This window comes from Tympanuchus pallidicinctus, unplaced genomic scaffold (assembly GCF_026119805.1).
Source record: "Tympanuchus pallidicinctus isolate F22 unplaced genomic scaffold, pur_lepc_1.0 scaffold12, whole genome shotgun sequence".
NCBI lineage: Eukaryota > Metazoa > Chordata > Aves > Galliformes > Phasianidae > Tympanuchus > Tympanuchus pallidicinctus.
Genome location: NW_026294637.1, coordinates 13578865 through 13605004, shown reverse-complemented (window position 1 = coordinate 13605004; position 26140 = coordinate 13578865). Strand labels below are relative to the sequence as shown.

Sequence of the window (26140 nt, the reverse complement as noted above, 5' to 3'; positions counted from 1 at the left end):
CTAAGCTGCTGATTGTCAGAAAATTGAGATACAGTTCTGTTTGTTTTCAGTTCCACAGAAGTCTGCTGAATGTGAGCAGCTTCAAATGGACCTTGCATTTCAGTGAACCATAATTTTTTTCCATAAAACTTTGGCATTTGGGAAAGGAGTGATGATGACAGTGTGGCTATTAAGAGGTGCTGGTTTGCTTATCTTCTTCACAGCTAGCCTAAGTTTGGAATTGCTTCACTGAAAATTTGTGTTGGAACAGAAGAAACAGAGCAAGCTAGTACAGAAACAAACCCAATTTTTCCTTCTTTTCTCTCTTCGTAATGTCAGTCAATTTTATTTGTTTTTTTAAAGAGAGCCTTTGCAGAGAGGGAAAGGGAGAAATCCTGCGTAGCCTGGGCTAGTTCAGTCACATCTGGTCTGATGGTGCATTTAGAGGCAAAGGAATGGTGGGGAAGGGGTTGCTGCACACCCATCTTCCCACTGCATGTGATTGGGCACCTGCGGCTTCTACTTCCAGCCCTGGGAAGGGATGTGTGTTCAAACTGTGGGGAGCAGATTTCCAGGCAGGTGAAGGAAGGCCCCGGAGGTGTTATGCTGTAGTCAGGAACCTTTGTCGGAGGTGGGGCCACGCAACCTTTGGCCAGGATGTTTAGTTCCTGCATTGTAACTGATGCATTTAAACACTGATGGAAAAAGTTCTTCAGAAAGTTAGGGAATTAACGAGGAAAGTAGATCTGAAAGAAAATACAGTTCTCTGAAAGACTGAATAGATTGTAACACTGGTATATATTTATTTGTTTGTAGATTTATTTATTTATGCAGTAACACTCATTTTGAAAATCAAAATCTCACCAGCCAACTTTTCCAGGGCCAGAGAAGATTATTTCATTAGTGGAATAATTGCATATATGCTAAGAAAATAAAAAAATAAGCTAAGAAAATTATATATACGTATCTAATTATTGCTGAGGAGCCGTGAGCTGTTCTGAATGGGTATTAGCAGTGTATGCAGTGATGTTATTCCTGGGCTGGTTTGTGGCTGGGCTGTGTGCAGGTGCAGAATGTGTGCTTCTGTGGGAGGAGGGAGCACTACTTGTGGCTTTCTTCCCTCGTTTGTATGCATCAGGCAGAATTAACAAGGGAGTTTATTCATCTGAGCAAAGCAGCTTTGCTGGAGTTTGATTTCTTGTTGACTTCATGGTACTGAGCATAATACTTCATTGGGGCCTCTACTGAACCAAGCTCATAAACTTGTGTCTGCTGCATCAGGCTGTTTTTATTTCTTCCTCATTGGGAGTGGCAGCACTTGCAAACATCAGCAATGACTTGTCCACTCAAGATTGTAGTTACCAAGGGTTTTCTTTTAAGATTTTTAATTCCTTCTAGACTACCATTTTCTTTTAATTAAAAGCATGGTGGTTATGATGATTATTTTTCAATTGTGTCGCTATGAATGTTTCTCCAGATTGTTCTTAAGGTGTTGCCTTTCTTTAAATTTGAAGTCTTTGCTTTCTGTGACTTCTGCCAGGAGATGCTGCAGTTGCCTTAAAGCAGTTTTCCAGACCTCCTTGTTTGTAATTTTAGTTTACATTTTAACTCTGTGTGGTAATGTTCGGATGCAGTGAAACCATATGTGACAACTGCATGCCTGAAAAGACAATACAGCATCTTAAATGTTAGGGAGGTACATTAATGGAAGATCACTTATAAGCCTGACTTCTTAGCAAACAACTAGTATATATCTTAAGCCTATAAAGATTGAAATTTAATTGAGATTTTAAGTAAACTTCTATATCTTGGCTTTCCATAAAACTCAAATGACAGTTGTAAAACTCCTATAGGTAAACTAACTGGGAATACAGCTGGATTTTAATGAGGGAGTGGTAGAAATGTAAGTCTAATGTAGTAAGAAAAATTAGTTAACAGCTCTCAGTTGCAGAAGGGAAATTATGTCTCTGAAATTATGTTACTGAGGTCTCTGAACATAATTGGACAAAGGGGATTTTGTATGTAAACAATCTAAAAAGCTTATTCAGACAAGACAGAATACTTTACACGCAGCGTTCTTTATATATATTTATTATTAAAATGTTCATCTTGTCCTGATTATGTAGGTAACTATTATATTGTCCTCTATTGTATTGCAGCCAGGGAGATTACATTAAATGTCACTCAGCAGGTTAGTTTTAGAGAGAAGAATGAGGCTCTGTATTGGATCTTGCTTGTATACTCTAATCAAAGGATTATATGTAGGTTGTTCTGGAAGTAATGTCTCTTATTTATTTCCATGGAAAATACAGCAGATATGAAGAGTATGATATCATTATTGATAGAGCAAGTTCTTAGGTATGAAGCACTCTTTCTCAATGCCATTAGCTATGCATGTCACTAGTGATGAACAAGAGCCTGTGTGCCACGCTTACAAAAATCTGTACCAGCAGAGATGCCCCACTGTCACTGTTGTTGCTGCTGAAACTTGCTGCCCACCACCTTGTTGTGCTCACATCTACAGTTCAGTCGCCATAAATGTTCAGCAAGCATTGGTGAATGTCAGTAGGTGCCATTTTTTCTGCATGAAAAAATTCAGTTCCACCCCATTGCTTCATGCACTTCCATGTCAGACACCATTTTGTCAGACTGCCCCTCTGCTGCATCTGTCACACAGCAACAACATGGAATGGAATGGAATGTTGGTGGGAAGGTTCAACCTCTGCTGCCTTACCACCAACATCCAACTCTGATGCTGTTGGCCAATATAGTAGAATAGGAGGCATTACTTTCAGAGCTGCCCTCATAATTCCTCTGGAAGGGGAGGAAGGAAAGAAAGGAGGAGCTAAAAATTTCCTGCTGCTCATACTCTTATTCTCATTGCAGCTAATTATTAATTAACTTCACTGAACAAAACTTTGCTTTTCTGACATTGCAAATAGTTCTAGAAAAACAATGTGTCTTTCAAAGCATTCTTTTTTTGTTAGTGATTGAGAGCATATGGTGTTCGAAAAATCTCCAAGAAAATTGTAGCTTAATGTGCTTCTTACTGTCAGCCATTATTGTCATTTTTTCTGCCTTTAAAAATCTCTGTACTTCTAGCTAAAAAAATATTCTTGAATCATCGTAATAGCAGCAGAGCAGTAAGGTGTATGTGAAAAAGCTTCTGTATGAGAATCATTTCCCTGTAAGAGCTGAGTACCTGATCTTAGTGGTGGCAGAAGACATCAGCTAAAATTACTTGAGTTCATAAATAATGTATCATCCTGTTCAGCAGTAATTTAGTTGGAGCTATTTACTGGTCTCTGACGAATAAACTTTTAATACTGAAAATGTAAGTGTATGGATGCGTATGTGTGAATCAAACTGAAAAAAAACAGTCTTTTAGGCAAATTCATTTACTGTGAAGGAGAACTTACATTGAAATAGAGACTAACAATAAAATGGAACTATGTGCCTCCATATAATTTTCCAAGACAAACACTACAGAATCATGAATGTAAACCATGCTTAATTTGAGCAAAGAGGAGAAGGATAATGAGAAAATCTTAATGAAATGTGCTATATTTTTACCTCTTGATAAATAATATCTACTCACATTCATTGAGTATTTGGCTCCAGATCCTTTTTAACATCCAGCAGAGAATGCATGTATCAATTTAAGAATACGTTTTCGGTTAGATGGGCTTGTCTATCTTGTTCTACAGGATGAGCAAATTTACTGTGAGTAAATTTTTTTGAAGAAGTTACTATTTTTCTACTAATCAAACTGTAGCTGTTTTTAACAATGATTTGCCATTTAGAAAACTCAGTCTGTGCCTCAGAATGTCATAGATATGAATTATACAGGCTTTCTTGTCTTTGATTGTTAGGAAGAGATGACTGAATAATAAAAGTTGATACAGTTGAGATAAGAAGTATTTTTTCACTTTTTTGATCTATGAAGCTGCAGGCAGGAAAAGATGCATTAAAACATTTCTGACAAAATCATTTCAGTATTTCTGTACTGTTTGGAAACTTTAAAGATGTAAAATGATACTTGCAGCTTGACAGCGTGGGGAGCCTCTTCAGAATTAAAACCTTTGGAAATGTCTCCATTAGTCATGTTGATAAGGAGCTGTGTGTTGACATTCTCAGCAAGTCCTTTTCCTGTGCAGGACATGCTGATGTTTCTCTGGCAAACGTAGCTAAAATTTGTACAGGAAAAGATGCGTGCTTGATCCATATCCAGGAACAAGTAGGCATAAGATAGAAGAGCCAACATTCACAGAAATTATTCAGGAACATAAGGACAGCACAGATTTTCACATAAAGATATCTGAAATATTTTTTCTTAATGACACTAACCCAACACTTACGTAAGCCTGCAGGAATTCTCCTCAAATACAGGTTAGCTGTAAGGTATGAAATAAAGCATTGAGGTTGCATTGCCTGGTATGCCAGTCGTCTTTTCGTCTTGAGAAGCTCTTACTAATTCTGAGAAAATGAAACTACTGATGTTCTAAACTGTATTCACAATTGAAATATTGTAACGGAAGGAAGGAATTGTGAAAGCTAGTATGGAGTATTAAAACTTCTTGTACCCTGTGTCAAGAGGTATAGGAACAGGAAGGTGGTTCTTCCGTCATTCAGGATGTGATTAATAACGTCTCATTATTTCATTCAGGAATGCCAAAAAAAAAAAAAAAAGAACTGAAGTAGGCATCTGGCATGGCATTCAAGGCTTGGAGTTTCAAATGAGTTTGTATGTTAAGATCTGAAATCCCACTTAATTTAATTGGGAATTGATTTATTTTGAGCGTATTTATTTCTCAATTTACATTATTGCTGACTTTGAATTCCCATAGAGATTCTGGGATCCATGCAGGATGATTTATTCAGAATTATTTATTCATAAACAAATCTGTACTGCAATATTGTATGACAGTCTGTTATCAACTTACCCAATGTAAAACTTGAATTACTTATTATTCATTATTATAGTATTGTTACTAACAGCAAGGTTGTACAAGATATACCCTGATTAACTCAATTCTTAGTTATTTAAAAACTAACAGGTATATTTTGTGTCTCACTTTCTCACAGTGGGGAAAGTGGTGCTGGGAAGACTGTGGCTGCTAAGTATATCATGAGTTACATCTCCAAAATTTCAGGAGGTGGCCCTAAAGTACAGGTGAGTTGACACAGCATAATACTAAAGTATGAGCACCAATGTCATTTATGTGGACTACTGATGTCATTTACCTGGACTTGAGCAAGGCCTTTGACATGGTCCCCCACCACATTCTTATTTCCAAATTGGACAATGTGGATTTGGTGGGTGGACCACTTGATGGATAAGGAATTGGTTAAAAGACCGCAGACAGAGGGTGGTGATCAATGGCTCTATGTCCATGTGGAGACTGGTAACAAGCGGTAACAGGGGTCTGTCTTGGGACTGGTGCTCTTTAACATCATTATCAATGGCGTCAATGGTGGAATCAAGTGCACCCTCGGCACGTTTGCTGACGACATCAAGCTGAGTGGTGTGGTTGACACAGAGGAAGGAAGGGATGCCATGCAGAGGGACCTCAAGAGACTGGAAAGGTGGGCCCAGGTGAACCTGATGAGGTTCAACACGGCAAAGTGTAGAGTTTTGCACTTGGGCCGGAGGAATCCCAGGCATCCATATAGACTGGAAGGAGCGGTGCTTGAGAGCAGCCCTGTGGAGAAGGACCTGGGGGTCTTGATAGATGGAAAGTTTAACATGAGCCAGCAGTGTGCCCTTGCGGCTCGGAAGGCAAATGGTATCCTGGGCTCCATCACAAGAGGGGTGGCCAGCAGGGACAGGGAGGGGATTGTCCCCCTCTGCTCTTGTGAGGCCCCATCTGGAGTACTGTGTCCAGGTCTGGAGACCCCACTACAAGAAAGACAGGGAGCTGTTGGAGAGGGTCCAGAGGAGAGCCACAAAGATGATCAGGGGACTGGAGCACCTCCCCTGTGAGGACAGGCTGAGGGAGCCAGGCTTGTTCAGCCTGGAGAAAAGAAGGCTGCGGGGTGACCTCATTGCAGCCTTCCAGTACCCAAAGGGAGCCTGCAAACAGGAGAGGAGTCAACTCTTTGAAAGGGTTGACAACTGCAGGACAAGGGGAAATGGTTTTAATTTGAGGGAGGGGAGATTTAGGTTGGATGTCAGGGGGAAATTCTTTACAGAGAGAGTGGTGAGGTGCTGGAACAGGCTGCCCAGAGAGGCTGTGGATGCCCCATGCCTGGAGGTGTTCAAGGCCAGGTTGGATGGAGCCCTGGGCAGCCTGGTCTAGTGTTGAGTGTGGAGGTTTGTGGCCCTGCATGTGGCAGGAGATTCATTATCCTTGAGGTCCCTTACAACCTGGGCCATTCTGTGAGCACAGTCTGAAACTTGAGTTTAGAGGCAGAATGGCAAAGGTCTGCCATGGCAGGCAGTGGCAGCCAGTAGGCACTCTACTAGAGAAGCTTGTGAGCAGCTGTAAATATGTGCCTGTCCTCAACTGCCGAGACAGCTGAAGAGCATAATGAACTGCATGCCTGAACATCACCTGTGTGATGAGAGCCCTTATGGGGTAAATCCACAGACCTGGAATGATCTCTGTTAAAAGTATTATGTCTACACGTTTGATTTTTGCTTTTTGAAGTTAGTGTAAGAAAGATACTTCAGTTACTGTTCTGTTCTGAAGGTTGAGAACAGCAATCTCCTGTTAGTAGATGTTTTGTTTTTTTTTCCTTCTGGCTTGATACTTTATTGAAAACTGAGCTGGCTTTTCATGTTTTTATTAATTCTATTAAATCTGATTTGTATGCATACATTTGAGAGCCAACAATGGAAATATCTTTTTTTTATGAGGTTAGCTAGTATCTGTGAAATCTACTTAAAACAATAAATAGTTCTTGTTCTTAATAGGTATGCTACTGGTGTCTGTCTGTAGAGGAAGACCACGAACTGTAAAGCCAGTTGCCTTGAGCAATCTCTTTTGAAGTAAAATTCAGTCGTCTTTACACAGCCAAGCATACATTAGATTTCTTCTGAAGCTAATAGCTAGACCAACTTCTACTTCCAACTTCTAGGATCAAATACAAAAGCGATAGTAACAGGCTGCTTATGGCTGTCTCTGAATGTGAGGTAGCAATACCACTGGCCCCCAAACAGTCGGCTCAAGCACTTGCAGAATCCTGAATTTCTTGCTGCTCAGAATTCATTGGTTGTAGTTTCAGACCCTGCAAAAGATTTAAGTGTTTGTGTGGAGGAAGGAAGTTATTTAAAAACAAGAAAGAAAACCACATCAATTTACTGGCTGTGTTGCTTTGCCCAACAGTGAATGGAAGGACCAGTTGTTTGCAGCCTCAGGCATTTTGTTAAATTTTCTTCAAAACAGAGGGACATAAAAACTCTGATAAAAGGTTCTGTACCTTATCCATCCAAAAGGATCTTTTCCACACTTGCACCTACATGCTTTTTTATAAATAATTTAGATTGTTGTGGTTTTCTGGAAAATTCCTATGAACTTAAAAAAAAGAAATCTAAAAAAAAAAAAAGTGTTTTTTAAATCTCTATTTATTTTGTTTCCTAATATTTTAGCATGTGAAAGATATAATTCTGCAGTCCAACCCTTTACTGGAGGCCTTTGGGAATGCAAAAACTGTGCGGAACAACAACTCGAGCAGATTTGTAAGTCTGTCTCCATTAGAAATTATCCAACTTCTGTGCTGTTACAGACGCATTATTCAGGAGTATAATATAGATTGACTACAAATTAAGGACATGTATATAAAGTACAATGTGTTTTAAAATATACGGTATATGTTGATAGGCCTCTATTCATTCTGTATTGATTGCAAAGTTGTTACTCTTGCTGGTCAAAAATGAAATGTTCAGTCTGTAAGCAAATAACAGTAACAAAACATCCAGGTCAGTAAAACACATGCAACGATATAATTTAAAAGCATATTTTTTAACAAATGAAACCATTCTTAGAATTCTTTAATGGGAAGTACCTTTAGTATTACATACAGAAAATAGGCAGCAACAATCTTTTGTCTGTCCTTGTAAGATACTCAAGTTAATATTGAGAGCAAGTGTTCAGTAGCTAGCTTGCTATAGGTTACACTGCAGAAAAGTTACACGTAGGCTTTACAAATTTGATACTTGTTCCTAAGCCAGTGTGAATGTTAACATGATAAATGCATCACAGAAAGGTAAAAATAATTGTTTTACGTTGCTTTCAAGCACAACACTGTTTTTCATTGGTCATAAATCTGCTAAATTGACTTCCATTAGAAGTGGTCATTATGGCTTCCTCTATGCTAAGCAAGGATCTCAGCAATGGGAAGAAGCCCCTCATTGCTTCTCTGCGTTGGCATTACCATGTGGCATATTATCTCTAGTCTAACTGTATAAACAAAGAAAGAAGGAAGATGTGATAGTTCAAGAATCTAAGCTTTCGTAATTCTTGAGCCAGCTAAGTCACTGTGTTCAGAAAGATGAATATCATACTAATGGTCCTTGAGATGCAGTACAAGCAGTACATGATTTAATATTTACTAATTATTCAACAGCTTTAATTATTTATTGCAGGGGAAATATTTTGAAATCCAGTTTAGCCCAGGTGGAGAGCCAGATGGAGGGAAAATCTCCAACTTCCTACTGGAAAAATCTCGAGTTGTAATGAGGAATCCTGGAGAGAGGAGTTTTCACATTTTTTACCAGGTCAGAAGTCTACAGCTCTTTTATGAGTTATTTAAAATAATTTGTGCCAGTTTTTCCTTTTGAATTAAAAAGTCATTCACAACACAGTGAGGTTATTGAAAGCATATTTAAAAAGATAATGTGGATATCACTGGAAAACTTCATAGCATGTTAAGGCACCATCTAACATAGGCCTATCTGCATTTCATCTAAAGAATGTACTTCAAATGATCAGCTTGGAAATTCACTGATAACTTTCGTATGGGGAAATCCTATAGAATGTAATGGAAAATGAGAACTTTCCAACAATTCTCTCTATAAACTTATCTATACAATCATACTTTCTGCTCTAGAACTCTGTACGACAGCTCTGAAATAGAGATTTAATTATGTTTTTATGGGCTGTATAGGATAACAGCTTTTGAATCCTCCAAACATCCCCAGGTTTTTATGTTCCAAAAAGCTTTTCTGGCCTTTTCTTGTCTTTGACATGAGCGTTTCTTATCAGCTGAAGTCAAGCTCTACAAAACTAGAGTAAATGCAGTGCAATGTAAGTGAGCGACTGCATGCAGCTTCACATACATTTGAAGTGTTGTTATGAAGATGGAAAGCTGAGTTGGAGCTAGACTTGCTCCAGAAGCTGTGCACTCTCCTCTTCTGAGGTGTATAAACAACTTGCAGTTCCCCTCTGAATTTCTTCTGTGGCTGAGAGAGGCTTTTTGATGCAGAGAGTTAGAAAACCACGGGGTTTTGAATATCCTGTTTGGAGATTAGTTCATTCCTTCCTATCACTGCTGTACATCTGGGCAACTGTGCTTGTCTTTCAGCAAGCATGGAAAATATGTTGCTTTTGAGGATTTAGGTAAAATGTTGAAGACTGAAAAAGCAGCTTTGCCTTATCTTTATGGTAAAGAGACTAGATGTTTACTAAACCATTTATGAGAATGGAAATAAGCATCTGATCTTTCAGGTCAAGCTAGTGAAAGAATAAGAAGGTTACTAGCCTGGCACAGCACTATCCTTGTCTTCTCCAGTAATTTCAGGCTCAGTCACCAGTTTCTGACCCACTTTATCTGTGCTGAAAGTTTTTCCCCAGTGACTAACGTGAAGATTTTTATTTTCTAGTTAATTGAAGGGGCTTCTTCTGAACAAAAAAGCAGTCTTGGCATTACCAGTATGGATTATTATTACTATCTCAGTCTCTCTGGGTCTTACAAAGTAGATGACATCAATGACAAATCTGATTTCCAAGAAACACTGGTGAGTTCTTGACACCAATTTGTGTAGCAGTGGGTGTTCATCTCACTGTCCATTTGTAGCAAAGACATTGGTTTGGGAATGACAAATTCATGTGCAGGCAGTGTACATAAATTATGTTTACTTGCAGAGATTGTATGTTACCCTGTGGAGAACCTTTGTTACAGTCTAAGAATCCTGAGAAGATGGCTACAATTCCACCTTTGTGTAGAAATACATTTTGTTTTCTGTTTGTCCTTTTTCATAATGGTGCAAATTCTTGGATTGTATGCAGACAAACTTCTGTTAGTATGGAGAATGTGAAAATGGTGAGGAACTTCCATTAAGGAACATGTAGAAGAAGGCTGTTTCACCTTGATTCTTGAGAGCGCCTAATCTTTTCTTCCTGTTAAAAACAGCACAGCTGGGAGGCTGCATAAAGGGACTAAGAAGGCATGGGTCAGAGATTTCAGCCAAAAAAAAAAAAAAATTACTTGTAGATTCTAGCTACTTGGGTATTTTGGGAAAAGTTACGTTGAGAAGACATCCTGTATATTGTCATGTACTCAGAGCCCAATGATGCAGTCAGTCATTTTCTAGTCAGTGGCTGAAATAGCCTGAACCAGACAGATTGTGCTGCTTTTGAGTTTCACAGTTGTTCATCTCAGCAGATAAACTGTCTGTATAGAGGGAACAAAACTGTTCTTTGTTTCGCATTTTGCAGTGAAATTGATTTCAGTGTGAAGCTTAAGGGCAGGTGCTTGTTGTTCTGCAAGTTTAATTCTTCAAGAATTTATGTAGCTAACTCGTCTTTAAGTGGTGTATGTAAATGCTTCTGTAATTAATGGTTAAAAAGGAAGAACAGAAATGCTCGAGTAGGATATCAGGTTTTCTATCACCTTGAAATTTCTGGAGATAATGAAATTTCATTGCCTTAAGTGTTTGAATTCATTTGAAAAACTTGAATTTTTAAGGTAAAAAATTTGAAATGACTTTAATGGAGAGAGTCATTGAAAAGATTCTTTGCTTAAAAATTCTTTTCTTCCTAGCATGCAATGAGTGTGATTGGGATCTTTGCAGAGGAACAGACGTTGGTGCTACAGATTGTGGCTGGAATATTGCACTTGGGAAACATTAGCTTCAAAGAAGTTGGCAACTATGCAGCAGTGGAGAGCGAGGAGTGTAAGTACCTCTGGAAATTCTGGAAAGTCTTCCTTACAAATCATGCTAAATACTACTTACTCTCTTTGCATATTGAAAACAATTTGAAACTGTCCCTCTTTACACTTTGTTTGTACTGGGAGATATATTTTACACTTCCTGAAAACTGATGAAGCGATCCTCATCTTTTACAGCTTCTTTGAAGACAGTGCAATAAGCTATTTCATGGAACACCATTCATTACTCTTTGAGGATTGTTTCTTCAATTACCTGCATATCCCACTTTAAAGTAATTTCTAGACCTAAAAATGGAAAAAAATCAGGCATGTTAAGAGTGTGAAGTCTATCAGGTCATGTTCAGCTATTCCTCCTTTCCAGTGAATTATTATCACTGTGAAGGAAAAGTTTCAGAGCTCTGCGTGGTGGTTCTTATCATTATGCCATCTTCATAAATTCTGACAGTTAATATTGGCTAAATAATTCATTCCAGCATCTTTCCAGTATATGTGAGCCTATTTGGTCTACAATACCCTGCAGTTTCTTTCTACAATATGTGATGGCTAGCCATGTCATGTTCTCAGTGAGTTACCAGAGCTGTTGCTAGCAACTCAGTTTTGATTAGTCCCCTTGTTCCTGCTCCCCTGAGGGTAAATTTAATTACCTTGCTGATTGTAAGAAATTAGGTTCATAAAGCTGGCAGTTATTTACAATTAAAAAAACAGTTTTGGATTAAAATAGTAAGGGGTTTAAAGAATCATTGTGCTGTTCTGTTACGGATTTGTAAAGCTCAAGTGGCTGCTGCATTAATGATTGTTTTGTGTCCTCATCACATGAGCAGGGTGGATCTGAAAGCAAAGGAACATGGAAGAAACGTCACTAGAGGATTATTGTGGTTTAGTGGAAGTGCAATAGTACCTGCAAGAGCTACCATTGGGAGTTATTTCCATATGCTTTCAACAGTTTCTCTTTTCCTGTTCCACCTGCAGCTGTCACCTGCTAAAGATGCAGAAACATTAGATTTGTTGTTGCTTCGTGCAGATGCCTGTTTTTCTGCTTTGCTTTTTTTAGAAAGGGAAGCCAGAATTTGCAAAGTAGCTTCAGAGTAAGGTATTAAAAAAAGTAAAAAGAAATAAAGAGCAAGGGAATTGAAGGTTGGTTGTTTTTTGTTTGTTTTTTTGCAATATCCTTAGAGGAAGAAGGGGAAAGGATTTTAGAAAGCAGCACTATTTTCTTCATCATTTTTTAAACCTTTCATAGTTTACAAACCACTTTCATTAGCTTCAATTTTAAGTGTGAGCTTTGTGTTTTCTTTTCATCTCCTCCAACCATGCCATCTCTGTGATTGTTTTAACCACACAGTTCGTATATATATGTATTTTTTTTTCTTTTATTCTGCATTGGTTTAGTGTAAATCATAATCCAGCAACTCTGATCTTTCTTGCAGTTTTGGCTTTCCCTGCTTTCCTCCTGGGAATTAATCAGGACCGCCTAAAGGAAAAACTGACCAGCAGACAGATGGACAGCAAGTGGGGAGGCAAATCCGAGTCCATTAATGTAACACTAAATGTGGAACAGGCTTGCTACACTAGGGATGCACTGGCCAAGGCTCTTCATGCCCGCGTTTTTGATTACTTGGTGGATGTAAGTTGGATTTCCTTCTGTTGAAGTACTGATATGAGTACACTGGGACTGTATCTTGCAGAGCTCCTCTTGTCCATCTGTTTTTCAGCATGTGTATGCTTCTTTGCCTAAACCTTAGCCGTAGTACTGAGCAGTGCTGAGGGAACATGACCACAGCTCGCATACAAGGCACGGATTTTATTACAGATGCTGCACTTTCTTTGAAGCAAATGAGCTGTGCTTTCAGCACTGTATTTGTTCAGTTTCTTGCCACTACTGTCCTGTCCTGGTATCTCCTTCCTGTTGGCATCCATACTTCTCTGGAACAGGTCTCACTTTCTCCTATATAGTTGAGCATTTTAAAATGAGCAGAACTGGTGCGTTATGTTACTGGCCTCCTGTTATCCTATCCCAGTCTCTGCAGCATCCTGATGTTGTGGCATTTGAGCAAAAGCTTGAATTCTGTTCTCCATGCTGGAGTACTCTCTGACCAAGTGACTCTGGTGGTTGAATTGGTGGGGCATAAGCCTTTTCTTTGGCCACAGATGTTAGCTAGATGAAGTAAAGTCTGCTGCTTGGTGGCACTGCTAGTGTATCACAAGTGTTCCTCATCATGACAGCTCTGAAATTTCTGCTGTGTCAAATAATTGAATGCGGAAATTGGTAAAAAGTTTCATGTTGCTATCTGCAAAATTCATCAACTATCAGATTTAAAGCTGGTCTGTTTTTCTGTTCACTGTTTTGGTTTTTTTTTTCCTTCAACTGAGCTCATTGCTGCAAAGGAGAAAGACTTACAAAGAAAGTCCAGAGGCTTACTGACTGAAAAACAAGACAGTATATTGTTCATTCTCAAGCTATTAAAAACACTTTATTAAAAAGGAAAGTAGTATAACCTATTTATATATATATATATATATTCGATTCAAATATGTTACTTATGCAGAAACCCTTTTATATAACGGGTTATATAATTTAAATAAGGGCATATAATTTAAATATATAAAATTTACTTTGTTTTCCATTGTGGTTTTTTTTTTTAGTCCATTAATAAAGCTATGGAGAAAGACCATGAAGAATACAACATTGGTGTCCTTGATATTTATGGTTTTGAAATATTCCAGGTAAGCCAATGCACTACTCAGGGTTTGAGTTGGTCTGACCTGAGAGAGGTTTTTTTTTTTTTATTATTTACAGGGGAAATAATCTAGAACATGAAAGACAAACTTATGGCCAGAGTAAAAGGAGAAAAAAAAAAATAGGCCAGCTTCCAGGGCATTAAGTTCTCCCTGCTAATGTCTCACTTAGTAAGCAAGAAATACTGATGGAAATTGAAAGAGATTAATTCATTGATCTTGAAAGATCTGAGATTACACAGCATGCCTATAAAATCAGAAACCTATCTGTCACTGGCAGTATTTCCTTACAGTTTCTCCTGATATTGCCAGCATAAGAATTAAGAGTTACTACATGATTCTAAGTTTCTATTGTTTCCTTTTTCTGTAGAAAAATGGATTTGAACAGTTCTGCATCAACTTTGTTAATGAAAAGCTGCAGCAGATTTTTATTGAACTGACACTGAAGGCGGAACAGGTAACGAGACATTCACTGTTTTTGTCTTCATAGAACGGGCTATCATTTTCTCAGCTGGTGGAAAAAGTGAGGTTTCATCATCTGTTAACAATAAAATTTGCCTTGGTAAGCTAGAGGAAGAGAGAGAGAGACAAAAAAACAACCCAAACCTTAGCTGTTGGCTAACCCTGAGAATGTAAACCGACTGAGTCCGTTATGCAGTGCACTAATGAAGTCATATGACTCTGCCTAGACTTGCTGCATACTGACTCACAGAAGTGGAAAACTTCAGCTTGATTCCATCCCTGTGCTTTCATTGGACACGGCACAGAGTTAAATGGGAATACTTTTCTTAGTTTCCTCCACGCTCCTTTTTTAATGTATATGAACTAGATCTCTGAGGCAGATGCACAAATACTTCTGAAGTTATTTGCATTTCTCTGCTCAAACTCTCACTGTAAAACCACTCTTTATGTGAATGTGAGCTTTGGCATGGGAGGGCAGACAGTGCAGCTGGGATGGTGTTGCATACAGTATGAGCTCGGGCCTGGCACCAACTTCAGGACAGGGATTTCAGGAATGCACACGAAATTGCCTTTGTGTAAATGTAACTGATCAGTGCAGTTGAGCATGGGAGTGACCTACCTGCTAAGTGTTTAGCTGCACTCTTATGTCTGTAGCTAAGTGGATTCATTTAGTCAAATTTCAGTATGATTTTTTTCAATCCATATCTAGATATGGTTACAGTAATAGTGTACAGAAATAAAAAGAGTTGTCTCCACTTTATGTCCGTTTCTGAATGTGGCATTTTGAAGACCTGATCTGTGATACACGGTCACAATCTTCATAATTTTAAAAGTAGTTTGGATATGGATGCTAACTGAATTGTCAAGAGAACATAAAGCTCTTTTTGTTTCAGTTTGCAAAATGCTTTGACAGTGAACACATGGGAAAAAATAGTCCTGCTCTTTTTGGTGACTACTCAAGAGCTGTGAATAGCAAGAGTGGGGAGAACAGGGGAATTTTAGGTCAGCTCTTAGATGGTAGAGAGCTGGGATTAATCATCATGTGGGTCATTGCTGCCCCTACCCAATAGAAGAGTGGACAGGTCTTTCTAAATACAAGTAGAGTGGAGTTTGTATGGATGTTGTGTATTGGGCAAGACTATATTTGCATCTTTCCTCTTAACAGGAAGAATACGTGCAAGAAGGAATTAGATGGACTCCAATAGATTACTTTAACAACAAAATAGTGTGTGACCTCATAGAGAACAAAGTGGTAAGTATTTGGCATAAACAAATGGAAAAAACAGAGCAAGATTTTTCTGTAAAATATCTGGGCAACTGCTTTGCTGTCAAGAGAAAAATGCAAATACTGTTGTTAGTATGGCTGAGTCATACTAAGCCTATATATAAGTCTTACATAAGATATTTTATAAGATCTTACGAGAGATCTAGGATATATATTATTTAAGGTAGTAGGCAAAAAGAGAACCATAAGATAGCATGATTGACAAATGGTGTCTTGAAAGTTCCCTGTTTGCAAATTATAACTTTAGTCACCTAAATTTGTTATGAATTTCATGACATATTCTTTTGTATGTATTAGATAAGGCTCTCTCTGTCCCTGGGATGTGTGTTTCACTTTGGGAAAGCTACAGTAGCAGCTTCTGTTGAGGTCCTGTTGCAAATGAAGCAGGAACAAGTGAAGAGGAAGTATTAGAAATTGTTGTAGCTAGAAGAAATCTGTATGTCTTTGCTCCAGGGAACATTCTGCAGCATAAATTCCTTTCTGTCTTGGGATGACAACAGATGTTGTTATCCAGTTGTTCTTTAGAATACAGATAGTTCTCATATAAGACAATAAATTTTAATGGTAGTTCACAGAATGTATTGCATTGTACTTTAAAGCACTTCAGATTTCACCTGGCTTCTATCTGCATCGTGATAACTAGGAAAAGGATTGGATCTCTGTCACAATCTTAGATCTGTTTGTCTATAAGTTTGTTACATGCAGCATGTGAATTTAATTATTTATTTCAAACATGGCTTTATGTTTTTGGTAGAATAACAAAAAAAAAAAAAAAAGAAAAAGATTACATTGCAAAGTAATTAAAAACCAATTTATTTATTCTGAACTACAGCCATCACTTCCCCCTTCATCTCCCACTCTGTCACTGGCTTTACATTTTTTTTCTCAAATGTGTTAGAATCCCCCAGGAATTATGAGCATTTTAGATGATGTATGTGCCACAATGCATGCGGTGGGGGAAGGAGCGGACCAAACACTGCTTCAAAAACTCCAGATGCAGATTGGAACTCATGAACATTTCAATAGCTGGAACCAAGGATTTATCATTCATCATTATGCTGGAAAGGTAATGTGGAAAATCATCACTGAACTCTGCATAACGTATTTATGAAGAAAAAGCAAAGGGAAAAAAGTAGCTCTAGAAAGTTATTCTGACTTTAAATAGCCAAATTATCTCAGGAGATATTGTCTTCCTTTCACAACACAGGGATCTTGTGCCCTAATGTACATTCCTTACTTAGGAGAGCTATCTGAGCCTTGCTGCTGTCAACCATAGTAACCAAAACTTACTACTAAATATAATAAATCGGTGCTTTAAAATCCTCCTTGCATAACAGCAGTAAGTTTAAAGCATTCAGGCATTTAAAAATGATCCTTAAGAGATAATATACCGGTCAAACTGGAAGTATTATGCACATTTCTGTCTTACTTGGGTATATTTCTCAGACTACTCATCATTTCCTGCTATTATATTTAATAACAGTACATTATTGTTATGCATTTTTTTTTCTGTAAAGTTCAGTATTAAATTCACTTGTATTGCATTCTGCTGACTCTTTCATAGGTCTTTTTGTTGTTGTTGTTGTTGAGCTTAAATCTATGGATGTAATTCCTTTGTTTTGAAAGAGTCAAGTAATGTATGCAAGGATTTAGTCATCACTGTGCTGTCCTTAAATGGTATCAGACTAACCAAAACTTCAGAACAGCTACTGGTGAGGACAGGATATAAATTTTCTGTAATTATTGGGTTCTCAACTTACCACAAACAATCAATTTCCACCTTGGCCAGGTCTCTTATGATATGGATGGATTCTGCGAGAGAAATCGGGATGTTCTTTTCACGGACTTGATTGAACTCATGCAGAGCAGTGATTTGTACGTAAGCAAAGTTTGCTAAAGCTAGGAATAATATGCTAGTTTAGATGGATGCAGAGGGCCTAACTTCTCAACTACTTCACAACTTGTGAAGTAATTCGCATAAAAATGGAAATGAAGCATCACTACAGTAAAACAGTATAGATTCCGTTATGCTTGATCTTCATTTCCTGCAAATTTGAGTAAGTAGGGCACTAAAATGTCAGGCTCAAATGCTGTACTGATAAATATTTTTCTGCCTTGAAGAAGGCTGTCAGTATTATAGCATTATTGTAAAATAGGCACTGTTTTAACATATGAAGTAACTTTTTTCTGTTATGGTATTTTAATTGAGGCTTTTTAGGAAGCACTTTGTGTCTGGAAGACTGGTATCACATGTCTCCCAAAGCTCACTAAAATAGAGATTTCTGTGAGGAATGAAGCTCATGGAAAATACCAAGATTAAAATAGATTTGATAGCACTCTGGATTAATGTAAAAAGCTATTTATATTCTGCTCAACTATCAACTTCTACATCATATTTTTTTACATTTCTGCATCAAATTGTCTCTTACCAACATTATTTTCTTTATTCTTTTCTAGGCCTTTTATAAAGGCTCTGTTTCCTGAAAATCTTCAGGTAGACAAAAAGGGTCGTCCTACCACTGCGGGCAGTAAAATCAAGGTATGGCTATTTTCGTATGTGCATATATGAATGTGGCTGTGTTTGTGCAAGCATACCTAAACTAAAAAGAGGGTGGTCTTTGTTTTTATTATCCAGACCTTTATTAAAGATAGACATAGGAGTGTTCTGATCACAAAGCAGTGCTTTGTTTTAGTTGTTAGAATCATGTTTTGCCCGGCATCGCTATTTATTAAACCTTTTGTTCAGCTGCATTTTATGGTGCTGAATTTTCAAAATGAGCAATTGATGGTAGTGGTAATAGTACTTGCATGTGCATGATGAATGAGCCCCTTCACTCAGCCACTTGATGTCCTACAATTAACTACAGATAACTGGTCTCTTTATAGTGCAGAAATGCAGCAGGGCCTGATCCTACACCCACTGAAGTCAACAGAAGTCTTTCTATTGACCATAACGTGGGCTGAATAAGGCAGTAAGTGTTAGAAGGCAAGCATCTTTTTTTTTTTTGAGGCTGGGTGTAAAATATACATTTAGATAATGTACTTGAAGACTTTGGAGATTCAGTATTTCATTATTTCAATATTTCAGTATTTTATTTTTCAGCATCTTTCCTCATATTTCAACCTTACAGTTAAGACCACTTGATGCATTCCCCATACTCACCACTGTACTTTTATATAGTAGTTAAAATATATTACATAGCTGGAGATAATGGGGACTTCTGTTTACTGATTGTGTTTTCATGAGAGACTGGTAGAAGGTGTTGAGTTTCTGTTAGGATGAGTTTTCCATGTTTTACAGACGCGTTCATAGGCACCAATGTGGGTAAGTTTTAAATAGAAAGAATAACAGGATGTGATAGAGGAAAATGATTTGTGAAAGAATTTGAGAAGAACCAGAGCCACGTAGATCATCAGCAGATGGCTGATATCCTTAGCACTCTCTCAGAGGTTTTACCCTGTTCACCTCTGTTTCTTCCCTCAATTTTACAGAAACAAGCGAACGATCTTGTTGGCACCCTCATGAAGTGCACACCCCACTACATCCGCTGCATCAAACCCAACGAAACAAAGAAACCTCGAGACTGGGAGGAGAGCAGGTATGAAGCGAGAGCACGGGATAGGAACGAGCACTGAGTCAAAAAAAAACAACCAAAAAAACCTACAAAAATTCATGTTTTTTAATCAGATAAGCCACAGACAAACAGAACTAGAAACTCTAAAAGCCTTCAGAAATGAGATCTCAATCTAAATAATTCTGAATTAATTCTGACTTTTGCTTCATGCTTTGAAAACAGCCTTTATTGGGTAGCAGAAAGCCAGCAGGATGTTTGAATTTACTTTCATGGATCAAAAAAACACACACACACACAAACACCAGGAAAAAACAACATTTTTATGTATATATACATTTATATAAAATCAAAGAATATAGTTTTTGTTATTGTTTTTTACTTTCTGAACTTGAAGTTATTATCTATCTAAGTCATTATCTATCTCTTTAAAGGGAGATTGATAGAATATGATCTCAGGTGGTTGTACAGACACTGGATTTATGTCTAAATCTTTGGTTGGTTTGCTCTAAGGCATCTTTAAGCGTATGGTACTTTTTAGTATCTTCTTATAGTTAAGAAAGAGATGCTCTTCTTTTTCATACTGACGTAGGGTACAAAAAAAACTTAAAACTTAACGTTTTTAATCATACATAAGTACTTTTTCTATTGGTAAAAGTGCTGATGTTTGCAATGTGGGTTTTTTTTTTTAATCACAGTGAAACAATTTGTGAAGTCTGATAAAGAACACTCTTGACCACATCAACAGCACACCAAAATTCACTTCCTGCCATTTGGCACACAGACTAGCACAATTACATGCAGATGTAGAGCATTTACAGAAGCCACAATCATGACTGCCCCTTGAAAGTGTCATTTAGATCTTGGCAGAAAATGCAGATCCTTTCTCTAACTTTTCCTTCCCTTCCCACCCCTTAAAATCCTGCTATGCACCACTTAATTTCACTTTGACGCTGGGAAAAAAGAAAAATTACTCTAGTGAAAGTGTGCCTAAACTTATAGTGAAGTAATAACCACGTACATTGGAGGGCTTTTGAAATCAATCATTTACATATTGGAAAATAGGCCTTTTATTGTGGAAAGTGTTGCTAGGAAACCAATGAAACAAACAAACAAAAACGGAGTCCAACAAGAGGCCGGCTTTCAGGAAGCCCATTCTGAAGTAAAAATAGGCAAGATTTCTGTTTTTTATTTGGTAAGTGTGGCAGCTACTGATGCTAAAATAATAAATTAAATACAAGGATTGTGTGGTATCAAACTCAACTACAAATGGAATGAATTCTTAGGATAATGGTAATTTTTAATCCCAATTAAAAATACTAACATTCTCTCCACTTTCAAGCCCTTTCTCAAATATTAACACATCACATAGTGACAGTAGTGTCATATCCAAGGAAAAGAGATGTAAGAATATGCAAATTTCAACTCAAATTTCAGCTTGTTTAGTTTTATATTTTCACAGTTTTGCTGTGAAAAAGACAAAATGCAGCTGAATGCACGTATGGGGTATTTTGCTGAGTTGGGTTAGTGGCCTTGGTTTTCTTCTGCGATCATTTAATGAATGTGAATGAAATGAAAGTGTTTCTGAATGAGGAAAAGCTTCACAAAGCCCATCCTTGTGCCACATAATTCCAGCTTTTTACTACTGCTGAATAATTTCAGAATATTTTGCACTTTAAGGTAGACCTTGTGTAGTACCTAAACCTTGTACAGCACCTTAGTGACTCCGAAAATCGGGGTGTTCCTTGAAATGTGTTTTTGCTCAGCTCCTGGCATAGTTGCTTGGACTTGTATTCAAAATTGCTGCATCAGCTGAATTCCCAGACCCCGACCTGCTTAAGGCTGATGCCTGGAGGGAGATTTTCAGTATGCCTTTTCTCAGAAAGAAAAGGAAAAACAGAAAAATGTCTCAAATTCTCTGTTGCTAGACACTAATACTGGCAGGACATTAAGAAAAAGGGAGTAATAGCGTTGGTGCAGTGCATTATTCCAGATGTGAATAGGAGGGAAAAGCTATAAACAGGAAAATGTATTTTTGTCTATAAATTTTCTACTGTTACTGTACCAGAATTCTTGGAGTTGGTACAAAACATACTTTATTCCTTGAGCACAGCAACATTAAGATGTGCTGTATTTTGGTTATTAGATGAAAGAGCAGCATCTCATTAAATAACTGATCAGTGCTCCTTAAAATAAGAAATAACCAAAGGGCCTTTGTCAGTCGTGGCATGGGACTTCAGAAGTTTTTTCCCTGGATACTGAGTCATGTGAAAAGAATTTGTCTACCAAAAAAAGAAAAATCAACAGGCTGTACACATTATATTGAAATTTAACATTTCAAAATAGCTAGAGAAATAACACTGAATTAACCTAGAGGGTTTTCAAGGCTGGAAAAATCTTCTGTAAACAGAGAAACAGTATTTAAACTGGACTAAGGTTACATGGTTCCTTACAGCCTCGTTTTTTAAAAATTGTTTGTGAATTCTTTGCTATCTACTGTGTTCCATATTATTCTGTGTTCTATACTCTAGAATGTACAGGACTAAGATCTTAACTGCTCCTATTTCTGACTGACAGCTAAAGTTTCCAGAATCTGCCTCAGATAAAAAAAAAAACAAAGCACCACCACAAAACCAATGGCGGTGGAGCCCCTGAACACAGCATTTCAGAACTCAGAATTAAAAGCTGACGTTGCCTCTTCCAGCCATGTGGCTTAGAAGAGATAATTAATGCAAAGCAAAACAGCAAGTGTTGTACTCTGTGAGCAAAGTTAACTGAAATTCTTCAAATGAAATTTCCATGCATTAAAAAGTAGACTAGGAGGATATGTAAGAAGGAAGAGAAAATATGTTCCATGGCTCCAGAAAGTGGAAAAGGTGCCAAAAGGAAGTTCTTTAGCTGCTTTTCTGCCTTGAGATTTATGGGGAAATACTTGTTCCCTGTTTTAAAACCCAAAAGAAAGGATCTTGCAAGAGGGAGCTGTAATGGTTTGGGGATAGTGATGTTTCAGTTGTCCACCACCATTAACACTTTCAGTGGGACCAACTCACTGTTTGTTTCAGAATAAAGCATGCCATGAGCAGGAACCAGGAACTCCTGCAGGTCTTGTGTCTATCCTCACAGCCTCCCTTTGCCTTGTGGTAAGGTCTGCAACAGTGCTAACTTTTCATGAATACACTGTTCAGAGTTTCTTACATCTGATTCTTTGTGTGATAAAGGTTTGGCACCTGGGGCTTTCTCCAGTCCTCAGATGTGGTCCTTCAGAATAGCCAAAAATGAGCTGTGAGCAGCTGTCCCTGTTTGGGGCATGTAAAACACACACAAACTACAGTAAGGATCATCATTTCCCACTGCTTTGGATATAATTGTGTAGGTAGTTACTTGATCTTTTATGGGTATTAATGAAGAAATTTGTACATAAATTACTTAGGAGACAGGAAGTTTGACTACTGAAAAGAATGCCAAAGAAAGTTGCTGTATATTTCAGTAATGTGGTTTTGCCACACAGCGTGCAAGAATAAATAGATTTCATGTACCTGTGCATTAATTTTAGAGTTAGTCTTTAAACAGATGTGATTTTAATAAGAATACTTCAATCCACAAATATGCTGAAATAAAATGGACTGTAAATCTTGCTTTGTTTTTGTCCACAGGGTAAAACATCAAGTAGAATACTTAGGTCTGAAAGAAAATATTCGAGTAAGAAGGGCTGGCTATGCCTACAGGCGGGTTTTCCAGAAGTTTTTGCAGAGGTAAGGTAATGCTAATTTGGAAGTAGTAGAGAATATTTGCTTGCATCATGAGTATAAAAAAGTTGTGAGTTTTGAAAGCTTCTGATTTCCCACTTTTCCTTGTTAGTATTTACCTTGTTAAAGATCTAGGCTATTCAGATGTTTTGAAAAACAGTCTCTTTGTGTCTTTAAAATCTTTCCACTTTCCACCAAATGTGCCTAAGGCCACAGTTCTTCTTGGAGGGTTCTTCTAGGAGCTCTATATCTGTGGAATCCAAGGCTCTGGGAACTAAATTCTGTTTAAAATGTTACTGTCACTCTCCAGTCACTCTTTCCTAGTGACAGAGGGTAGGCAAAGAAACAGATGCCTGCCATTCAACAGTCTCAGTGAAAAGAGTAACCTATTAGTTGAAATTGGTGGTGTTAAAACAGCTGGGAATGATAACAAACAAATGCTGCAGCTGCTCACAGAATGAAAGCCATGAGATAAATCCTCATTTCAGTGTCTTAAGACCAGCTGTTGAAATGAATTAGCTACCTTCACCAGCTACTGAATCCTATTAAATGGAAGCAATTTCCTTATTTAAGCAACATTCAGTCTCTTTTTTATTATAGAAAATTGAGACATGCACTTAATTAGTGCCCAAACCAGGGTGTTGTATGACAATTCACCTCCGTTAGAAATCCTTGTGTTGCATTTTGAAATAGAACATAAAAAAATAAATAAATCAGTTGTTCCAAGGAATGGAGGATGATTCAGCAACTGACCCAGAACAAAGCCACTGATAATACTTTGTATACTTTATGATAATACAGAGGGTTCTAATTATCTAGTAATAAGCAGTTCTAAAATACCTTAAGGTATAGACTCCATTTTAATCATGGGATAATTTTTAATTGTTTTATTCCCCACTGTCTTCGAGCCCAGACATTAAACATGAATGGTCTTCAGATTACAGAACCTTACTTGAAGGTTACTGCAAAGACAGACTAACAGATTAATAATGAATACCAGGGTTCTAGTCTAGCCTAACGATTGTTGAAAACTAATTGTGAGAGCTGTGCAAGTCTAGAAAGGTCTGCATGGAGGAAAGCCACATGGTGCTTCTGGAGGGTGAAAAGCTTGCTGCGCTTTGTGTGCAGAGATCTACAATGAGCTGAAACCAATTTGTTTGTTTCAAATCAGTATTGTTAAATTTTACATTTTGTTACAAGTAAAACCTTTCCTGCAACCTTTCAATTTACAGTTCCCTAACATCCAGAGAACAAACTCTTTTCTGACACCATGGGTCAGTGTGAGTAGAAGCGGGCTGAGGCATGGGATGGTCAGGAAATGCATGCTTGTACACTTGTTTTCATTGGGAGCTCAGTGGCAGCTCAATGTAAGTGGAGATTTCAGGACTGAATAGACTTATGTATGAAATTTATGTTTGCATGCAAAAAGCCAAAGGCACTGAAAAGGCTCATGTGTTTCAAAGCATAACCAGTCTGAAAGCTGAACTCCATACTCCTGTAATTAAAAGTAGAAACTAACTGCTTACTCTGAATTTATAATAATTTTTTTTCAGTGATCATGATTTTGGAATTGTTTCAGAAGCATTTTAAGAACACAGTATGCTGAAATCCCCCCTAAGCTTAAATTACATGTAAATTTGAAAAACTTAGATAAATGGATATTGATATGAGCCATTTAATGGGAAGGTTGCAGAAACACCCTGGAGAAAAATGTTGTTCATTCCTAAACGGCAGTGGACAGTGAGAGAGTTGATGCAGATGAAATGTTAAATTCTAGGACTTATGCTTAATTGGTGCATATTATGCTCTTTTTTTCTGCCTTGTAGACTTGTCCTAACCATAAATTATATGAAGTTAGCTTGCATTAATGAAAAAGGAGAATTTCAAATCTATTCTTATACCCAAGAACTTTACTATAGAAGTCTTCAGTCTTACTTTTTCCAATGCCCTCCTTCCAAGCTCACAAGATCGGATAGGAAAGAATTTACAGGATGCTGAAATGTAGCATCAACTTCTGTTGTGTGAAAGGTTCCACAGTTTTGATTGCCTTTATTAACTGAAGCTCTTTTAAATTCAGATTTGGTTGTACAACTGTATTGTTGGAGATACTTGATGAACCTGCAGAAGAGTTCCTTAAATAAGAGGGGAGTTAGTTTATATACAACTCCTGCTTACTACTGTGCATCTGTCTATCCCATAAATACTGATAAATAACTCACATGATCTGTAAACAGATTATGTGCAATGTACATTTATATTTAAGATGTCATAAGAGCCACTTCTGTTACACCATCATGCTAGTATCTGAGCATTTGATAATTAGAGAGTTGAACAAGATAGCATACTAGACTATTTGAATCCTACTGAATTGTATATATAAACCTTTCCTTTTCATGTACACGGTATCCAGGGTTTGTTTGTTTGTAGTATGTTCCTTTTTAACGGTTTGCTGTATGTCTTTATGTGGCATTGCTATTTAAGTTGCATGACACTACGTCTTGGTTTTGACTAGATAACATTTTAGGTATGGTAAGAATAAGAAATGAATATTTCCTGAATTAATTTCCTTTATTCCTTCTGTGATTTTTCTGAACATTTTACTAGAAGCTGCCTACTTCTTTCTACCTGAGAATTACAACAAACTAAACTCCATACTATACCTTATTTAACTGAATAGTTGCACTAATAAGCATGATTTAGTCTATATAGCTCAAATACTCTTACTGCAATATGAAGAAAAGAGTCAAGGCTAAAGAACAGAAGATCTGTGGGGGAAAATGTGTTAGAACACATTTAGGTGTTCTCCAGTCTCTTCCCGAGGAGTTTAAATAGCTTCTGCTAGAGGAGTTAGTTATCCCCAGGCATGCTGATGCAGCTGAAGCCCATTAGCTCTTCTCAGTGTGCAGAATAACAAGAAATCTGTCAGTTCCACAAGAGCCAGTTAAGTACGAAAAAGTTTAGTTTAGACAGTTTAGAAGGAGCTGTAACCTGGCGTCTACCTCATTTCTAAGGCTTAAAGAGAGTATCATGAGATAGAAGGCTACTCGCTGATCAAATGCATGGCATTACAGCACTTCCCCACCTCATTCCATAGCTCTTTTTTATGGTCAGTTCACCTCAGCATTCCCTCCAGACAGCACCAACATCACAGGATCTTCCCTCCTGTAGCAGACGCTAAGCCAAAGGCTTTGTGGGTTAAAGTCAAGAATGCCTCCTTGCTACATGCAGACCAGCTGTTATTAACAGGT

The 26140-nt window shown here is 37.6% G+C and overlaps 1 protein-coding gene across 2 annotated transcripts in view; it reads left to right on the top strand.

Moving 5' to 3' along the window:
* The window catches only part of MYO1E (myosin IE), an 84195-nt gene that overhangs the window by 37058 nt on the left and 20997 nt on the right, over positions 1–26140 (top strand). For both annotated transcript variants that reach the window (XM_052671517.1, XM_052671518.1), the window contains exons 5-18: positions 5065–5152; positions 7571–7660; positions 8567–8698; positions 9803–9937; positions 10963–11095; positions 12519–12715; positions 13735–13815; positions 14198–14284; positions 15455–15541; positions 16473–16640; positions 17364–17449; positions 18032–18113; positions 19067–19173; positions 22800–22898. In XM_052671517.1, coding sequence (XP_052527477.1) covers positions 5065–5152; positions 7571–7660; positions 8567–8698; positions 9803–9937; positions 10963–11095; positions 12519–12715; positions 13735–13815; positions 14198–14284; positions 15455–15541; positions 16473–16640; positions 17364–17449; positions 18032–18113; positions 19067–19173; positions 22800–22898 — 1572 coding nt within the window. The remainder of the gene's footprint in view (positions 1–5064; positions 5153–7570; positions 7661–8566; positions 8699–9802; positions 9938–10962; positions 11096–12518; positions 12716–13734; positions 13816–14197; positions 14285–15454; positions 15542–16472; positions 16641–17363; positions 17450–18031; positions 18114–19066; positions 19174–22799; positions 22899–26140) is intronic.